Source organism: Gorilla gorilla, chromosome 2, assembly GCF_029281585.2.
Source record: "Gorilla gorilla gorilla isolate KB3781 chromosome 2, NHGRI_mGorGor1-v2.1_pri, whole genome shotgun sequence".
Taxonomy (NCBI): domain Eukaryota; kingdom Metazoa; phylum Chordata; class Mammalia; order Primates; family Hominidae; genus Gorilla; species Gorilla gorilla.
Genome location: NC_086017.1, coordinates 111,541,307 through 111,554,994, shown reverse-complemented (window position 1 = coordinate 111,554,994; position 13,688 = coordinate 111,541,307). Strand labels below are relative to the sequence as shown.

Below are 13,688 nucleotides of genomic sequence, written 5' to 3'. Positions count from 1 at the left end.
GCTTCCTTGACTTTCCCTGTATCAAGGTAGACTTTTCTAAAATATTCTTTTTGAAAGCATGGCCTACTGAGGGACTAGGACCAAGGGCCTACACCATGTAGACACCAGATAGCAATTCCTTAAATTATGCAGGCTAAAATCTCTACTATCACCACCAAGAACACCCCAAGTTTCAGCTTTTGGTACATCAGGCCTTTAGTTCCATCTACTTTTTTGGTCCCTGGATCCCTTACTTTCCTGGGCAAGCTGAGTTACAGAATTCAAAAAACACATCTGTAAGTTTATCTAGCAGATCCTGTTTAAAGTAAGGGTCTTCAGATTATCTAATCTGCTTTATGCCTAGTCAATAGTTAAGTATTTTACATTCAATACTGTAAAAAGATACCTTTATTTTAAATAATTTTAAACAGTTTTTGTTATTAACATTTAAATTCTGATTATTCATATTCATCCTTCCTAGATGGAGATGAAATAGATACAAATTAAGTCAATAGACCATGATCATATTTCATACTGAACTCTAAGGTTCATGCAACAAAATTTTAAAAAAATAAAATTAATGCTAAACAAAACAACAAAACAGCCGGAAAAAGTGTACACATTTTATTTTTCACATAATCACACTACCATTTAACTCTGTAATCTTTTATATCTTGTCCCTTAAGAGTTCTGCCTTGCATATCTATTAAGATCTAAAAGAAAAAATCTAAAAGATTAAAATTAGTCTTCTATTGGCTTTTATCAGAACTATTTTTAATCTTTAAGTACCCCTTGGGAAATACTGTCTAAAGCAAGGGTCCCCAACCCAGTGCTGCTCTGTGGCCTGTTAGGAACCAAACCGGGCTGGGCAGCACAGCAGGAGGTTAAGTGGTGGGCTCCGCCTCCTGTCAGTTCAGCAGTGGCATTAGATTCACATAGGAGTGTGAACCCTATTGTGAATTGCACATGCGAAGTGCAAGAGTTTCATCCCCAAACCTTCTCCTGCCCCCTTCCATAGAAGAACTGTCTTACACGAAACCAGTTTCCAGTGCAAAAAGGTTGGCGACTACTGGTTTCAAGTATCAGACTTACATGTTAAGCCCTGAGAATAAGTAACAACATACTGTAATGTGAAGGAAGATAATTACAATTTAAAAATTCTAATACAGCTAAATTAAAACTATAATACTGCACCAGGGATACCTAAGTTATACCTGATTTCAAAAAAAACATACTTAACACTCTGTTCTTACTGAATTAAACTTCTATCATTTTCTTAAAAACATACACAGCCATAAGCTTCAAGTAATCTAAAACAACTACCTGAACACAAATAAATGTAATAATATTTGAATAAGTTATTGCTTACCTGAGTCTTTAAAAGGAAAAAAGCCAAACATCTTTAAAATACAATGAATAAAATAGTAAATTAATTAGAAAGTTTACTACTCACCAAATAATGTCAGTTTCAGTATCCTACTACACTGAATTGCAAAGGAAAGGTCAGAACTATCAAAAATTGTTATAAGATCTCCATCTGGAATTTAAAAAAAAAAAGTTTTTTTTTAATTTTTAAAATTTTCAGATTTGTATAAGCAGTAAACTAGTAAAAATTAAAAATCCAAAATGTAGATTGTAGAACATAGTTGGACTCTCCCATAAAAACCTTAAACTTTAAAGGTTTGTCTAGCAAAAATGCATTTGTTCAAAAAAATACTAAATCAATTTTGCTTATTACTCTTATGGCAAGGTATTAACACATATCCACATGAAAAAATACAGCTAAAGTGAATCCATTAAGTGCCTTAATATTTATTAGTCACTAGGAAGAGATTCATAGAGAGCAATATCATAAATTGTTGGTTTAGACTGAAATCTTTTCATTCCAAAAAATTTACATCTTTTACCAAGAAATAATAAAGTTTCCCAAAGTTCAAATCTTAATCATAGGTAAAGTAAAACACTACTGTTGCAAAACTGCTTTAATAAATGGATAGACAGTAAATTCTTTCAGGTCACTGACCATTTTGATATTAAGAGGAAAACAATCAACTCTCCCCAGAAAAATATTTATATATTCAAAACAGTGTGTATTTATGACCGTGAAATCCCCCAGATCTCAGGGATAAAGAATGCTATAATTGGCATACCAACCGTGTGTCTCAAAAGCTTTCAAAGGGCTAAGGGAAAAATACATTCTCTAAAGAAAGCAAGAACAGAAAAGCAGCCAGAGACAAGGAGTTCATCAGGGACCTCTGCAGGGTGTCTTCACAAACAGTTGGGTGGGGAGGAGTTCTGTCCTGGGGAGGCCACAAGACTACTTCTGGGATGCTCTGCTGCACCTACTTTAACACTAATTAGGTGGATTTATTTTGGACAAAGATGACAAAACTGATAATTTTATAACTGTTTTTAGCTCCTTAGCCAGACCCACCTCCCATAACATACTTGTTTAATGTTCAACTTTCATAAACACATTTTTTAAAGAAAATAAAGTATGTATGTAAAAGAAGAAAACTTCCTGTTCTTTTTTTCTTTTCTGAATCCTACAACAGAAACAGAGTATCTCTGATGGCAGGAACTTTACCTAAGCCATCCCTCCCTCCACTCTACTAACAGAATCTAACGGACACAAATCAAAACAATCAAAAACTTTTTGGCCAAGTGCGGTGGCTCACACCTGTAATCCCAGCAGTTTGGGAGGCTGAGGTGGGCGGATCACCTGAGGTCAGGAGTTCGAGACCAGCCTGGCGAACATGGAGAAACTCCGTCTCTACTAAAAATACAAAAATCAGCCGAGTGTGGTGGTGTGTACCTATAATTCCAGCTACTTGGGAGGCCAAGGCAGGAGAATCACTTGAACCTGGGAGGTGGAGGATGCAATGAGCCAAGATCACACCACTGTACTCCAGCCTGAATGACAAAGCAAGACTTTGTCTCAAAAAAAAAAAAAAAAAACCATGAAATACAAAGTTGTAACTAAATGTGGAAGACAAACTACAACGAGGACACCTCAAGCTAAGGGTCCATGAACTGTGACCAAGGGACAAAATCCCTGTGTTGTTATAGGTCTGTGAATGAAAAATGATTTTTACATTGTAAAAAAAAGACGAGACAGAGGCCTTATGTGACCCACAAAGCTACAATATTTATTATCTCTGATCTATTAAAGAAAATGTTTGCTGACCTTTGCCCTAAACAGTAGTTAAGAGAAAGCCAATCAATGAGGTCGGTTTGAGATAAAGGCAAAGCATCTTCAAGTGGGAAAAAAGGCAGTTAAAGGCCAGGCACACTGGCTCATGCCTGTAATCTCAGTACTTTTGGCAGGCCAAGGCAGGAGGATCGCTTGAGCCCAGGAGTTCAGGACCAGCCTGGGCAACACAGTGAGACCCCCATTTTGATAAACATTAAGAAGAAGAAGCTGAGTGCAGTGGCACATGCCTGCAGTCCCAGCTACACAGGAGGCTGAGTTGCAAAGACTGCTTGAGCCAAGGAGTTCAAGGCTTCAATGAGCCATGATCACACCACTGCGCTCCAGCTTGGGAGACAAGAGCAAGACCCTGTCTCAAGACAAAAAAATAAAAAATTAAAAAAAGACAGTTAAGGAAGTACTAGCCAGAGCAATTATGCAAGAGAAGAAAATAAAAGGTATCCAAATTGGAAAGGAAGCAGTCAAACTGTCCCTGTTTGCAGATGACATAATCTTATATAAACAAAAACCTAAAAACTCTACCAAAACCCTTAGAACCAATAAATGAATTCAATAAAGCTGCCAGAAACAAAATAAGTACACAAAAATAAGTAGTGTTTCTATACACATACAAAAAAATAAATAAAAAATGCAATCCCATTAACCACAGCTACAAAAATTTTTTTAAATATCTAGGAAGCAGTTTAACCAAGAAGATGAAAAACCTCTACAGAAAAAAAAAAAACACTGATGAAAGAAACCAAAGAGCATACATATGTAATGACATCCCATGCTTATATAAGAACAAATATTGTTAAAATGACAAAATTACTCAAAGCAATTTACAGATTCAATTCAATCCCTATCAAACTACCAATAAAATTCTTCATAAAAATTTAAAAACAAACCATAAAACTTATACAGAACTACATACAACCCCAGACAGTCAAAGCAATACTGAGCAAAGAACAAAGCTGAAGGTGTCACACTTACTGACCTCAAAATATACTACAAAGCTGTAATAAGCATGGACTGGCACAAAAACGGACCCACAGACCAACAGAACTGACATAGAAACAGACCCATTGACCAAGAGAACACATTGATCAATAGAACACATAGAACAATAGAACATAATCCATGTTATCTATAGCCAACTGACTTTTGACAAGACCACTCATTAGGAAAAGGATAACCCCTTTAATAAGTCGGGAAAAGATTTCATGAATAAGACCTCAAAAGTGCAGTCAATAAAAGCAAAAATAAATATGATTATCTCAAACTGGAAAACTTTTCTGCACAGCAAAGGAAACAATCAAGAGTGAAAAGAGAACTTACAGAATGGGAGGAAATACAACTACTCATCTGACAGGATGAATATTCAGAATATACAAGGAACTCAAACATCTCAACAGCTAAAAATCAATGAATCCAATTTTAAAATCGGCAAATGATCTGAACAGACATTTCTCAAAAAAAGACATAGAAATGGTCAATAAATATATGAAAAAATGCTCAAAATCACAGATCATCAGGGAAATGCACACATATCAGGAAAATGAAGACCACAACAAGGTTCACCCCAGTTAGGATGGTTATTATCAAAAAGATAAATAACAAATGCTGGCAAGAATGAAGAGAAAAGGGAACTCTTACACATTATTGGTAGGAATGTAAACAGTACAGCCACTAGGGAGAACAGTATGAAGGTTCCTCAAAAAACTATAAATCGAACTAACACACAATTCAGTGATGCCACTACTGAATATTTAACTAAAGGAAAGGAAACCAGTATATTGAAGAGAAATCTGCACTCACATTTTACTGCAGCACTATTCACAATAGTCAAGATATGGAATCAACCTAAGTGTCTAAAAACAGATTAACTGATAAAGAAAATATGGTATATATACACAATGGAATACAATTCAGTCATAAAAAAGAATGAAGTCCTGTCATTCACAGCAACATGGATGGAACTGGAAGACATTAAGTTAAAAAGATACCACATGCTCTCTCTCATATGTGGAAGCTAAAAAAAGTTGATCTTATACAAGTAAAAAGCAGAACAGATGACAGTAGAGGCTGCGAACGGTAGGGGAAAAGAGGGATAGGGAGAGATTTATTAAAAGACACAAAAGTACAACTAGATAGAAGTAGTTCCAGTGTTCTATAGCACTATAGGATGACTACAGTTAACAATAACATATTATATAATTTCAAATAGCTAGAAGGAGAATATTGAATGTTTCTAACCCAAAGAAATAAATATTTGAGGTGATGGATACGCGAATTACCCTGATCTAATCCCATTATATGTAATGAAACATTACTATGTACCCCATAAATATGTACAATTATTATTTGTCAATTAAAACGAAATTTAAAAAAAAAAGTACTCTTGGGACTTTGCTAAAAAAAAAAAAAAAAAAGTTAAAAATCTGAATTGTAGGCTGGGCATGGTGGCTTATGCCTTTGGGAGGCCGGGTTGGCAGTATTGCTTGTGGACAGGAGTTAAAGGTTATGGTGAGCTATAATCATGCCACCGCACTCTAGCCTGGATGAGAGTGAGACCTTGTCTCAAAAAAAAAAAAAAAAAAATTCACTGATCGAATTAAGACACACATTTCAAAGTCACAGAGGTGCAAATCAATGTATGATAAGTATAAGAAAACAGGAAAAAAGTACTATCCTTTATTGTTTCTTAACATGGGCAACTCTCAAAAATTTGTTTTGGGTACTCTTAGACTACACATCACAAAAACAAAGGAGAATTATACCTTTAGCTAGATGGTCAATTTAACTGATCACCAGTGATTTACACTTCTCTTCCACAGTATAAGTTGTGCTAAGTGGCTGCTCAGCCAGGGACTATACTTCCCAACCCATTTGCATCTTAGCAGAGCCATGTAACTGGGTACTGACCAATGTCATAAGGGCAGAAATGACATACAACACCATCAGGCCTAGTGAGTAAAATCTCCCATATGATTCTTCATACTCTGTCTTCACTCATCTGCCTGCCAATGTCAATGCCTATGGTGAGCTTATAAGCCATGTGTTGAAGGTAACAGCTTCTTTCAACCTGGATCCCTGAAAGATTTCTCAACTATTAAACCACTCAGATTTTAAGATTTCTATTACATCTGCTGGCATTAATTTAAGCCCAACCCTAACACAGACAGAGAAAAAACTGTTAGTGATAAGAAAACTAGGTTAAGCAGTGTCAGAGATGTTAAGAGGTAAAAGTATTTAAAAACAAGGACGGTGTGGGTAGCAGTGCTAAACAGTGAGGTCAAGATTAAATACACTGCAAGTAAGTTCAACAGTAAAAAACACTGGTAACCACCTAAAGAGAAAATTTCAGCAGAGATGTTAACAAAGAAGGCAGGTTAAAGAATAGGAAATACAGTCTACTACAATTCTACTCAGTGTGTTTGCCGAAACATTTTTCATTAAAAACCTATTTCCATAAAGATAATTTTGTCAACAAATGAGTCTGGGAACACTGCATACTACTAACTTCTGAAAATGTATATAAGCATATTACATAATCTGAAAACTCCTACAATAAAGAAACACTTTTGTCTTTGTTTAAACCAGCTTTCCCTTACTTAGTTGACCATGAAATCCTTTTTCATTCAATACATACTAAAACCTTTCATTTCGGGAAATAAGAATAGAAAAAAAAATTTTTTAAGCTAAAAGAAACCAGAATTATATGGACAAAAGGAGAAAACAATGCTTGTAAAAAAATGTATGTGAAAATGTTCTAACACTTAAAATTCCCTTCTAATAAACCAATTAGCTATTTTTTTTTTTTTTTTTTTTGAGACAGAGTCTTGCTGTATCACCCAGGCTGGAGTGCAGTGGCACAATCTTGGCTCAATGTAAGCTCCACCTCCCAGGTTCAAGTAATTCTCTGCCTCATCCTCCCAAGTAGTTGGGATTACAGGCGCACACCACCACGCCTGGCTAATTTTTGGTATTTTTAGTAGAGACAGGGTTTCGCCATGTTGGCCAGGCTGATCTTGAACTCCTGACCTCAAATGATCCGCCTACCTCAGTCTCCCAAAGTGCTGGGATTACAGGCATGAGCCGCTGCGCCCAGCCCCACTTAGCTAATTTTAACTGGTAAGAGGATTATAGTAACTATAGGAACATCACATTTAATACAAGAAAGTGAGATCTCAACTACCGTGAAGAGAGGATGGGAAAGAGTCCAATAAAAATGGGCAAAATAACACATACAATACTTCAGACTTTAAGGTCAGGCATGGCAGTTCATGCCTGTAATCCCAGCACTTTGGGAGGCCGAGGCAGGATTGCTTGAGCCCAGAAGTTTGAGGTGACACTGAGCTATGATCACACCACTGTACTCCAGCCTGGGCAACAGAGGCTCTGTCTCTTTTTTTTTTTTTTTTTTTTAAAAAAAAAAAGGACTTTAAAAAATAGCTTTAAAAACACTCTTACCTTCATCTTTATACTTTATTGTCACTTCATCATTACTCAGAAGTTTTCCTCTGAAAACTCGTTGCATCATTAGCACTAATTCATCATAAGTAATATCTTCATTATGAATAGGAATTCGCCGAATATCCTCCCCAAGTTGAGCTTTGATGATTAGCTTCCCACTTAGATCCAACTGTCCGTTCATGGTGGACTCCAGGATGTTCTATATATACAACTCTAGAGAAAGACTGATAAAAGTGGTTTTGATAATTAAACAAAAAAACATACCTTAAAAGTTGAGAGCAAAGCTACTATTAGATGCTAAGAAACTCTAGCCTCCAAAAGATTCATTATCCCCATGTTACCATATTTATGTTAAAATGGTCTGGAGGCAACATTATTTTACTGTAGGGATAATAAAATAAGCTTTTATTTTACGTCCACTATTATTTTTTCTCATATTTAACTGTTCATCTGACATTACCATTTAGATTTTTCTTAATATATCTAAAAATAAATTCCTGATCTTCCACCTAAAACCTGCCTCTCCTAGAGGCTTCTTTATGTTCCTTCGAGTTGTATAAGACAAAAAAATCTTGGTTGATCTCTCTCTCTCAAACCTTACATCCAAACTGCCAACAAAATATGGTTGCCACTGCCTTTAAAATAACTCTGGGGTCCAACCACTTCAGCACCTTCACTGCTATCAACTTGATTCAAGCCACCATCATCACTTGCCTAAATGACTGGAAAAGACGCCTAACCAGTCTGCCTGCTTTTTACCTTTGCCCACTTTTAATCTAGTCTCAGAACACCAGAGTTAACACTGTTAAGTAAAAGCTAGTATCATTCTGTTCAAAACCTTCCAATGCATTCTCATCTCAAAAAGCAAGACCTATAAAATCATCTGGCCTCCAGTCCCTGGCCAAGTATCTAACTTCATTTCCTATCTCTCTTCTTCACTCACCCCTGCTATTCCCATACTTCAAGTTTTCCCTTTGTCTTGACCCTTTCTGATACCCCTCATATGATTCAGATTCCTTATCAAGTGTTAACTGAGAGAGATCTTTCCTAACCATCTAATTTAAAATGGCTCCCCTGGCATTATCTTCTTATCCTGCTTTATTTTTCTTCAAAGCACTTAACACTACCAGACATTAAAAATTTATAACTTTTTATTGTCTTTTCCACTTGATGGTAGGAAGTAAACGATTATGTTTTCCATATTCCCAGAGTCTACAACAGTGCCTAGCAGACAACAGTCATTCAACAGCTGTTAAATAAAGGGAAAAATAATGGATTAATATCTCTTCTTCTCAAGGCCAAGATGTTCCTGAATGTTATCTATAATCGCTGAACATTTTCCAAGCATCAACTCCTTCCTCCTCCTGCCCCAAGAAAATGATCTCTTGAGACTTTTCAAGGTATCCTACAAACCACTACTGGCCACATTCTAGTTTCAACTTCCCGCCTTACTACTAGCAGCTTTCTGCTTCCTCCTCTTAAATCTGTTATTTCATTAACACCACACTTCTCTGCAATTATTCTTTATTCTTTCGGGGTATGTGAAAGCACTCACCTACTCCCCCAACATATCAACCCTTCAAGTACTTGAAAAAAGTTTTCATGAATCCTATTATATGAATATTATATATTAATGCCCTACTATTCTTCATATAAATATGCTAGGTCCTTCCATCTAACTAGTCCTTAAATTAATATCTCTAGACCCCTCACCATGCTCTCAACAGATATTTTATTAATAAATCTTCAATTAAATGGGTCATTAAAACTAAATATAACACTCTAAGGTCAATGCGGAATAGAGTGAACTGCATTCCACTCTAGGGATGCCATGCTTATCTTAATGCAAAATAAGAATACAGTTAGCTTTTTATCTGCCAGTTCTCACAATGGACTTCTCATGAAGACAGTGATTAACAGAAATCTCCACACAACCAACCCTTCGCCTTCTGCAATGCCTTCTGCAATGCTTTCTGCATTCAGGAACTACTTATTAAATACCTACTATGTGCCAACTCTAAAGTATAATTACTTCACCAAGATGGTAAATATTCCATCTTGCTTGCTCTGGCAGCCTAAGAGTAATAAAGACCTTTCAATAAATCAATGTATTTGTTACCTTCTCCTTCCTACAAGTGTAAACCAGAAATAATGTAAAAGGAACCAGTGCTTAGCTTCAGTGAGCTGGTACTATCTACTCCCAGCAGCACCTAGAAAAGTGCCTGACATATAGAATTTAAAGACTTTGTTTAAATTTTTTAATTATGGGAGAAGAAAGCTGTAATATAGATCAGTTTTTACATCCGACCCCTCACACTGTACCTTCTTTATGTAGCTAGAAGTGACTTCCATCAGACACACTCCTAATTAAGAAAAAAATTCCAGCTTTGAAGATAATTGATGGTATGTCCTTCTGACTGGGGTACGGGTTTGTTGCCCAATTTCAATGGATTTAAAATTTGAGGGCCGGGCTCGGTGGCTCACACCTGTAATCCCAGCACTTTGGGAGGCCGAGGCGGGCAGATCACGAGGTCAGGAGTCCAAGACCAGACCGATCAACAGGGTGAAACCCTGTCTCTACTAAAAATACAAAAATGAGCCAGTTGTCGTGGCGCACGCCTGTAATCCCAGCTACTCAGGAGACTGAGGCAGGAGAATCGCTTGAACCCGGGAGGCGGAGGTTGCAGTGAGCCAGGGGATCACGCCACTGCACTACAGCCTGGGCGACAGAGCCAGACTCCGTCTCAAAAAAAAAAAAAAAAAATTGAGTCACGTATACTTTCTATCTGCCATGTTTGCCTGCAAATTCACTTTTTGTGTTTCCCATTGACTGTAAACATCTTGTGGCCAGGAACCAGTGCTTCCTTCCTAAAGCTGTCGTTTGCTCTTGCAGTCATCTCCCCAGAGTAAACACAAAAGTATCTCAAAAGTAAGTGTGCAACAAAACTTTCCCTTCAAGGGGAAATCCCATCCCAACATTACTTCATATACAGAATTCTGGTACTCATTTTCTCTTCCAAAGTAGAGACTGGTATTAACAACTAGTTCCTAGAACTGCCAGTAGGAGCCCTACGACAAGCTCTTCTCCCATCTTGTCCTTGCCCCGCCCCCTCTGAAGTCCGAAATGACTCGGCTTCTAACTTGTATAATATAACCCTCTACCAGGTACACTTTTCTCAGCACTGGGAATAATGTGACATGCCCAAGGTCATATAAAAAGCCTGCCTCCTGAACCAGGTTCTAGGTTCGGCGGACAAACTTCTGGATCTACTACCTCTAAGGGTAAGACCCTGCTCAATTTCAGAGGCTGTGGCTTAGGCACCTCCTGAGGGGAGCAGTTTCCTTCAAGAAATACTAAGCCAAGTCAACCTGTAATTATTCTAAAGAATGCCAAGAGGCCTCAAACCCTGCCTCAAAGGCAGTGCAGCAAGACGGTAAAGATACTCACTACTAGCTATGTGATCTTAAGTCCTCCAAGGCTCACTTTCATCACATTCGAAATGAAAACAACCATATCTGAATTTGGAGGAATCCTTGTGATGATTAAATGAGACAGTGCATCCAAAATACTTACTATAGTGTCCAGCAAAGCAAACTCTTAAAGTTAGCTAGAATCATCACTATAAACCAGGCTGGGCCTCCAGCTGGCGCTTGATTAAGCGCTGACTTAGCCAAGGAACTAGGCTCCGATTCTGTGACCCCAATCAACTTATTCCCGTAGGCGCCACTCCACACCCTTCCGAGCTCCTTCGGGTATTGGGCGCCGGCCGCCCCAAACCTCCCAAAGCCCCTCTCCTCTCAATCCAAACGCTTGGAGGCAGGCTGCACCAAGGCATTAGTGGGCGCACTCCCCTCCCGGAGCCCCCGAGGCGCGCCTCCTGGCCACCGCAGCCAGGAGTTGCCTCTCTCCCCTCCCCCTCCGCGACCTCCCTTCCCCTCCCCCCATGCAAGGCCCCGCCCGCCCTCCCCCCCGGCCTCGTCCTCCCTCCCACCCCCTCCTCCCTCCAGCCCCTTCCCACAGTGCCTCCGACCCCAGCCGCCGGCCGGTTCGAGCGAGGCCCTCCCAGCGCCTCCTAGTCTCCCGGCCTCCTCGGACAGAGCGCCCGCAACCCCCGTCTCCAGTGGCCATACCGGCTTGCGGAGGCCGCGGCCGCCGCCTCTCCGCAGGTCTCCACTGAATGGGCGGACGCGAGGCCACTGGACTGGGGCGTCGCGGGGAGGCGGTGGTCACGGCCCGCTCGGTTGCCCTTCGCGACCGCCGCACCTCGCTCGCAGGCTCGCGCGGGCCCCGGCCAATCGCGCTGACCCAACAAGCCTAGCGAGAACTTGGGCTCTGTACGTGGCAGGTGGGGGAAGTACAGAGGCGGGAGCAAAAAAAAAAAAAGTCCTTTCGCCCCGCCTTATTGCGAGTGGACATACCCAGGACGCATGCGCGACGGCACGAGGCGCAGGGCTGGCTGGGTCCCGGCTGCCTAGGCCGAAGAGTCCCTGCTTTCTCACTGGATGACGGGGTTTAGGAAGCGTGAGCTGCCCCGATGCACGCATGCGCGGGGCGTGACCACGCACTTCCGGTTTTCTCGAAAGCGGGTATTTCCGTTTCTCGCCAATGGGCGGGGCGTAGTGCGCTGTTCTAGACTTTTTGAGAGCTGGTTGCAGTAGACGTCTGTCCAACTTTAAGTGGTTTTTGTCGTTATTGTTGACCATTGTAGTAACAGCTGAAAAAGAAAAAACCTTTTCTTCTACAAATCCATTCATTCATTATTGGGAGCCTATGCTTTGCCAAGCCCTGTTCTAGGAATGGGGGTGAATCATTTTGTGAACAAGGAGTTTCCAATTAAGCAGGGAAGACCTGCAGCGTTTATGAGCAAGGAAAATCTGTAACTGTGTAAAGGACAAAAGCTGGGAAATTAAGGCTAAAGATTCCTGAGTGATTTTTAGAGGATAAGGCATTTGAGTGTGTCCTGCGTACTCTTCCCTTCTCCCTTACCTGTTCAAATAGAAATACAGTATGAGTAAGTGGGAATTTATAGCCAAGGGGTGGAAGTCGGTCAGTGGATGGAAAATTACTAAGAGGAAATATCAGGGGCAAGGGAGATTCTGGCTAAACCAACACAACAGGATTCTAGACGAAGATAGGCCAGGATACCAGACATCACCTGGGGGTGGTGGAGGATGAGGAACCCCATCAAGGGTGAGGGATTCTCACTACACTGCCTTAACAAGGTTCTTTGCTGAAACTGAGTTTTACAAGAAGATGCACAGATAGTCCTAGGAGAAGGCCCAGGAGCCCGAATTTTGGCCAAACGGAGAATGTTTGTCACTTCTAAGGTGGAGACTAAGCTGATAAATAAAGCATTTAGACCCTACCTGGTCTCCAGTTGTTTACCAGTTATAAAAGAAAAACTTAAGCTGAATTAAATTTAAAGGAGTTTAACTGAGCAATGAACGATTTCACAAATTGGGCAGCCCCCAGAATCACAGCAGATTAAGAGACTCCAGCAGAGCCACGTGGTGGAAAATTTATAGACAAAAAAAGGGAAATGAGGTACAGAAATCGGCAGTGAAGTACAGAAACAGCTGGATTGGTTGCAGGTTGGCGTTGGCCTTATTTGAACACTTAGCAGTCTATGAGTGATTGAAGTGTGGCGGCTGGAATTGGCCAAGACTCGATTATTGTAAGAGACACATACTTCTAAGTTAGGTTTTCAATCTTGTCTGTTAAGCTAGGTTACAGTTCATCCACAAGGATTCAAATATGGAAGTATGGAGTCCTTCTCAGGCCATATTTAGTTTGCTTTAACACCAGATACTCCTAAAGGACCTGGAGTAAATTCTGGTGTTTCAGGGTGAGAAGCTACGTTCTTTTACAACCATAAGTAGTGTGGTCTTTTTCAGTTATAAGTCTCTGAAACTTCTGTTTGAGAGTGAAATAATGTAAGTTTACACTGTTCACTTCTGATTTGTATTTTCCAACAGTTGTATTGACCTTTGAGCAATTGTTTGCAGGGATAAGGGAGTGGAGTACTGCAGAAGAAATGAAAAA

The 13,688-nt window shown here is 39.7% G+C and overlaps 1 protein-coding gene across 5 annotated transcripts in view; it reads right to left on the bottom strand.

Moving 5' to 3' along the window:
• Nucleotides 1–12,218, bottom strand: part of TFG (trafficking from ER to golgi regulator) — a 39,967-nt gene extending 27,749 nt beyond the window's left edge. For 2 of the 5 annotated variants that reach the window (XM_031008931.3, XM_031008933.3), the window contains exons 1-3: nucleotides 11,777–12,189; nucleotides 7,643–7,869; nucleotides 1,433–1,516 (exon numbers count right to left, since the gene is read on the bottom strand). In XM_031008931.3, coding sequence (XP_030864791.2) covers nucleotides 1,433–1,516; nucleotides 7,643–7,826 — 268 coding nt within the window. In that variant the 5' untranslated portion in view covers nucleotides 7,827–7,869; nucleotides 11,777–12,189. Of the gene's footprint in view, nucleotides 1–1,432; nucleotides 1,517–7,642; nucleotides 7,870–11,776 lie in introns of all 5 variants that reach the window. The other 3 variants (XM_031008932.3, XM_031008934.3, XM_055383604.2) reach the window with 3 other exon arrangements.
• Nucleotides 12,219–13,688: the final 1,470 nt, after the last annotated feature.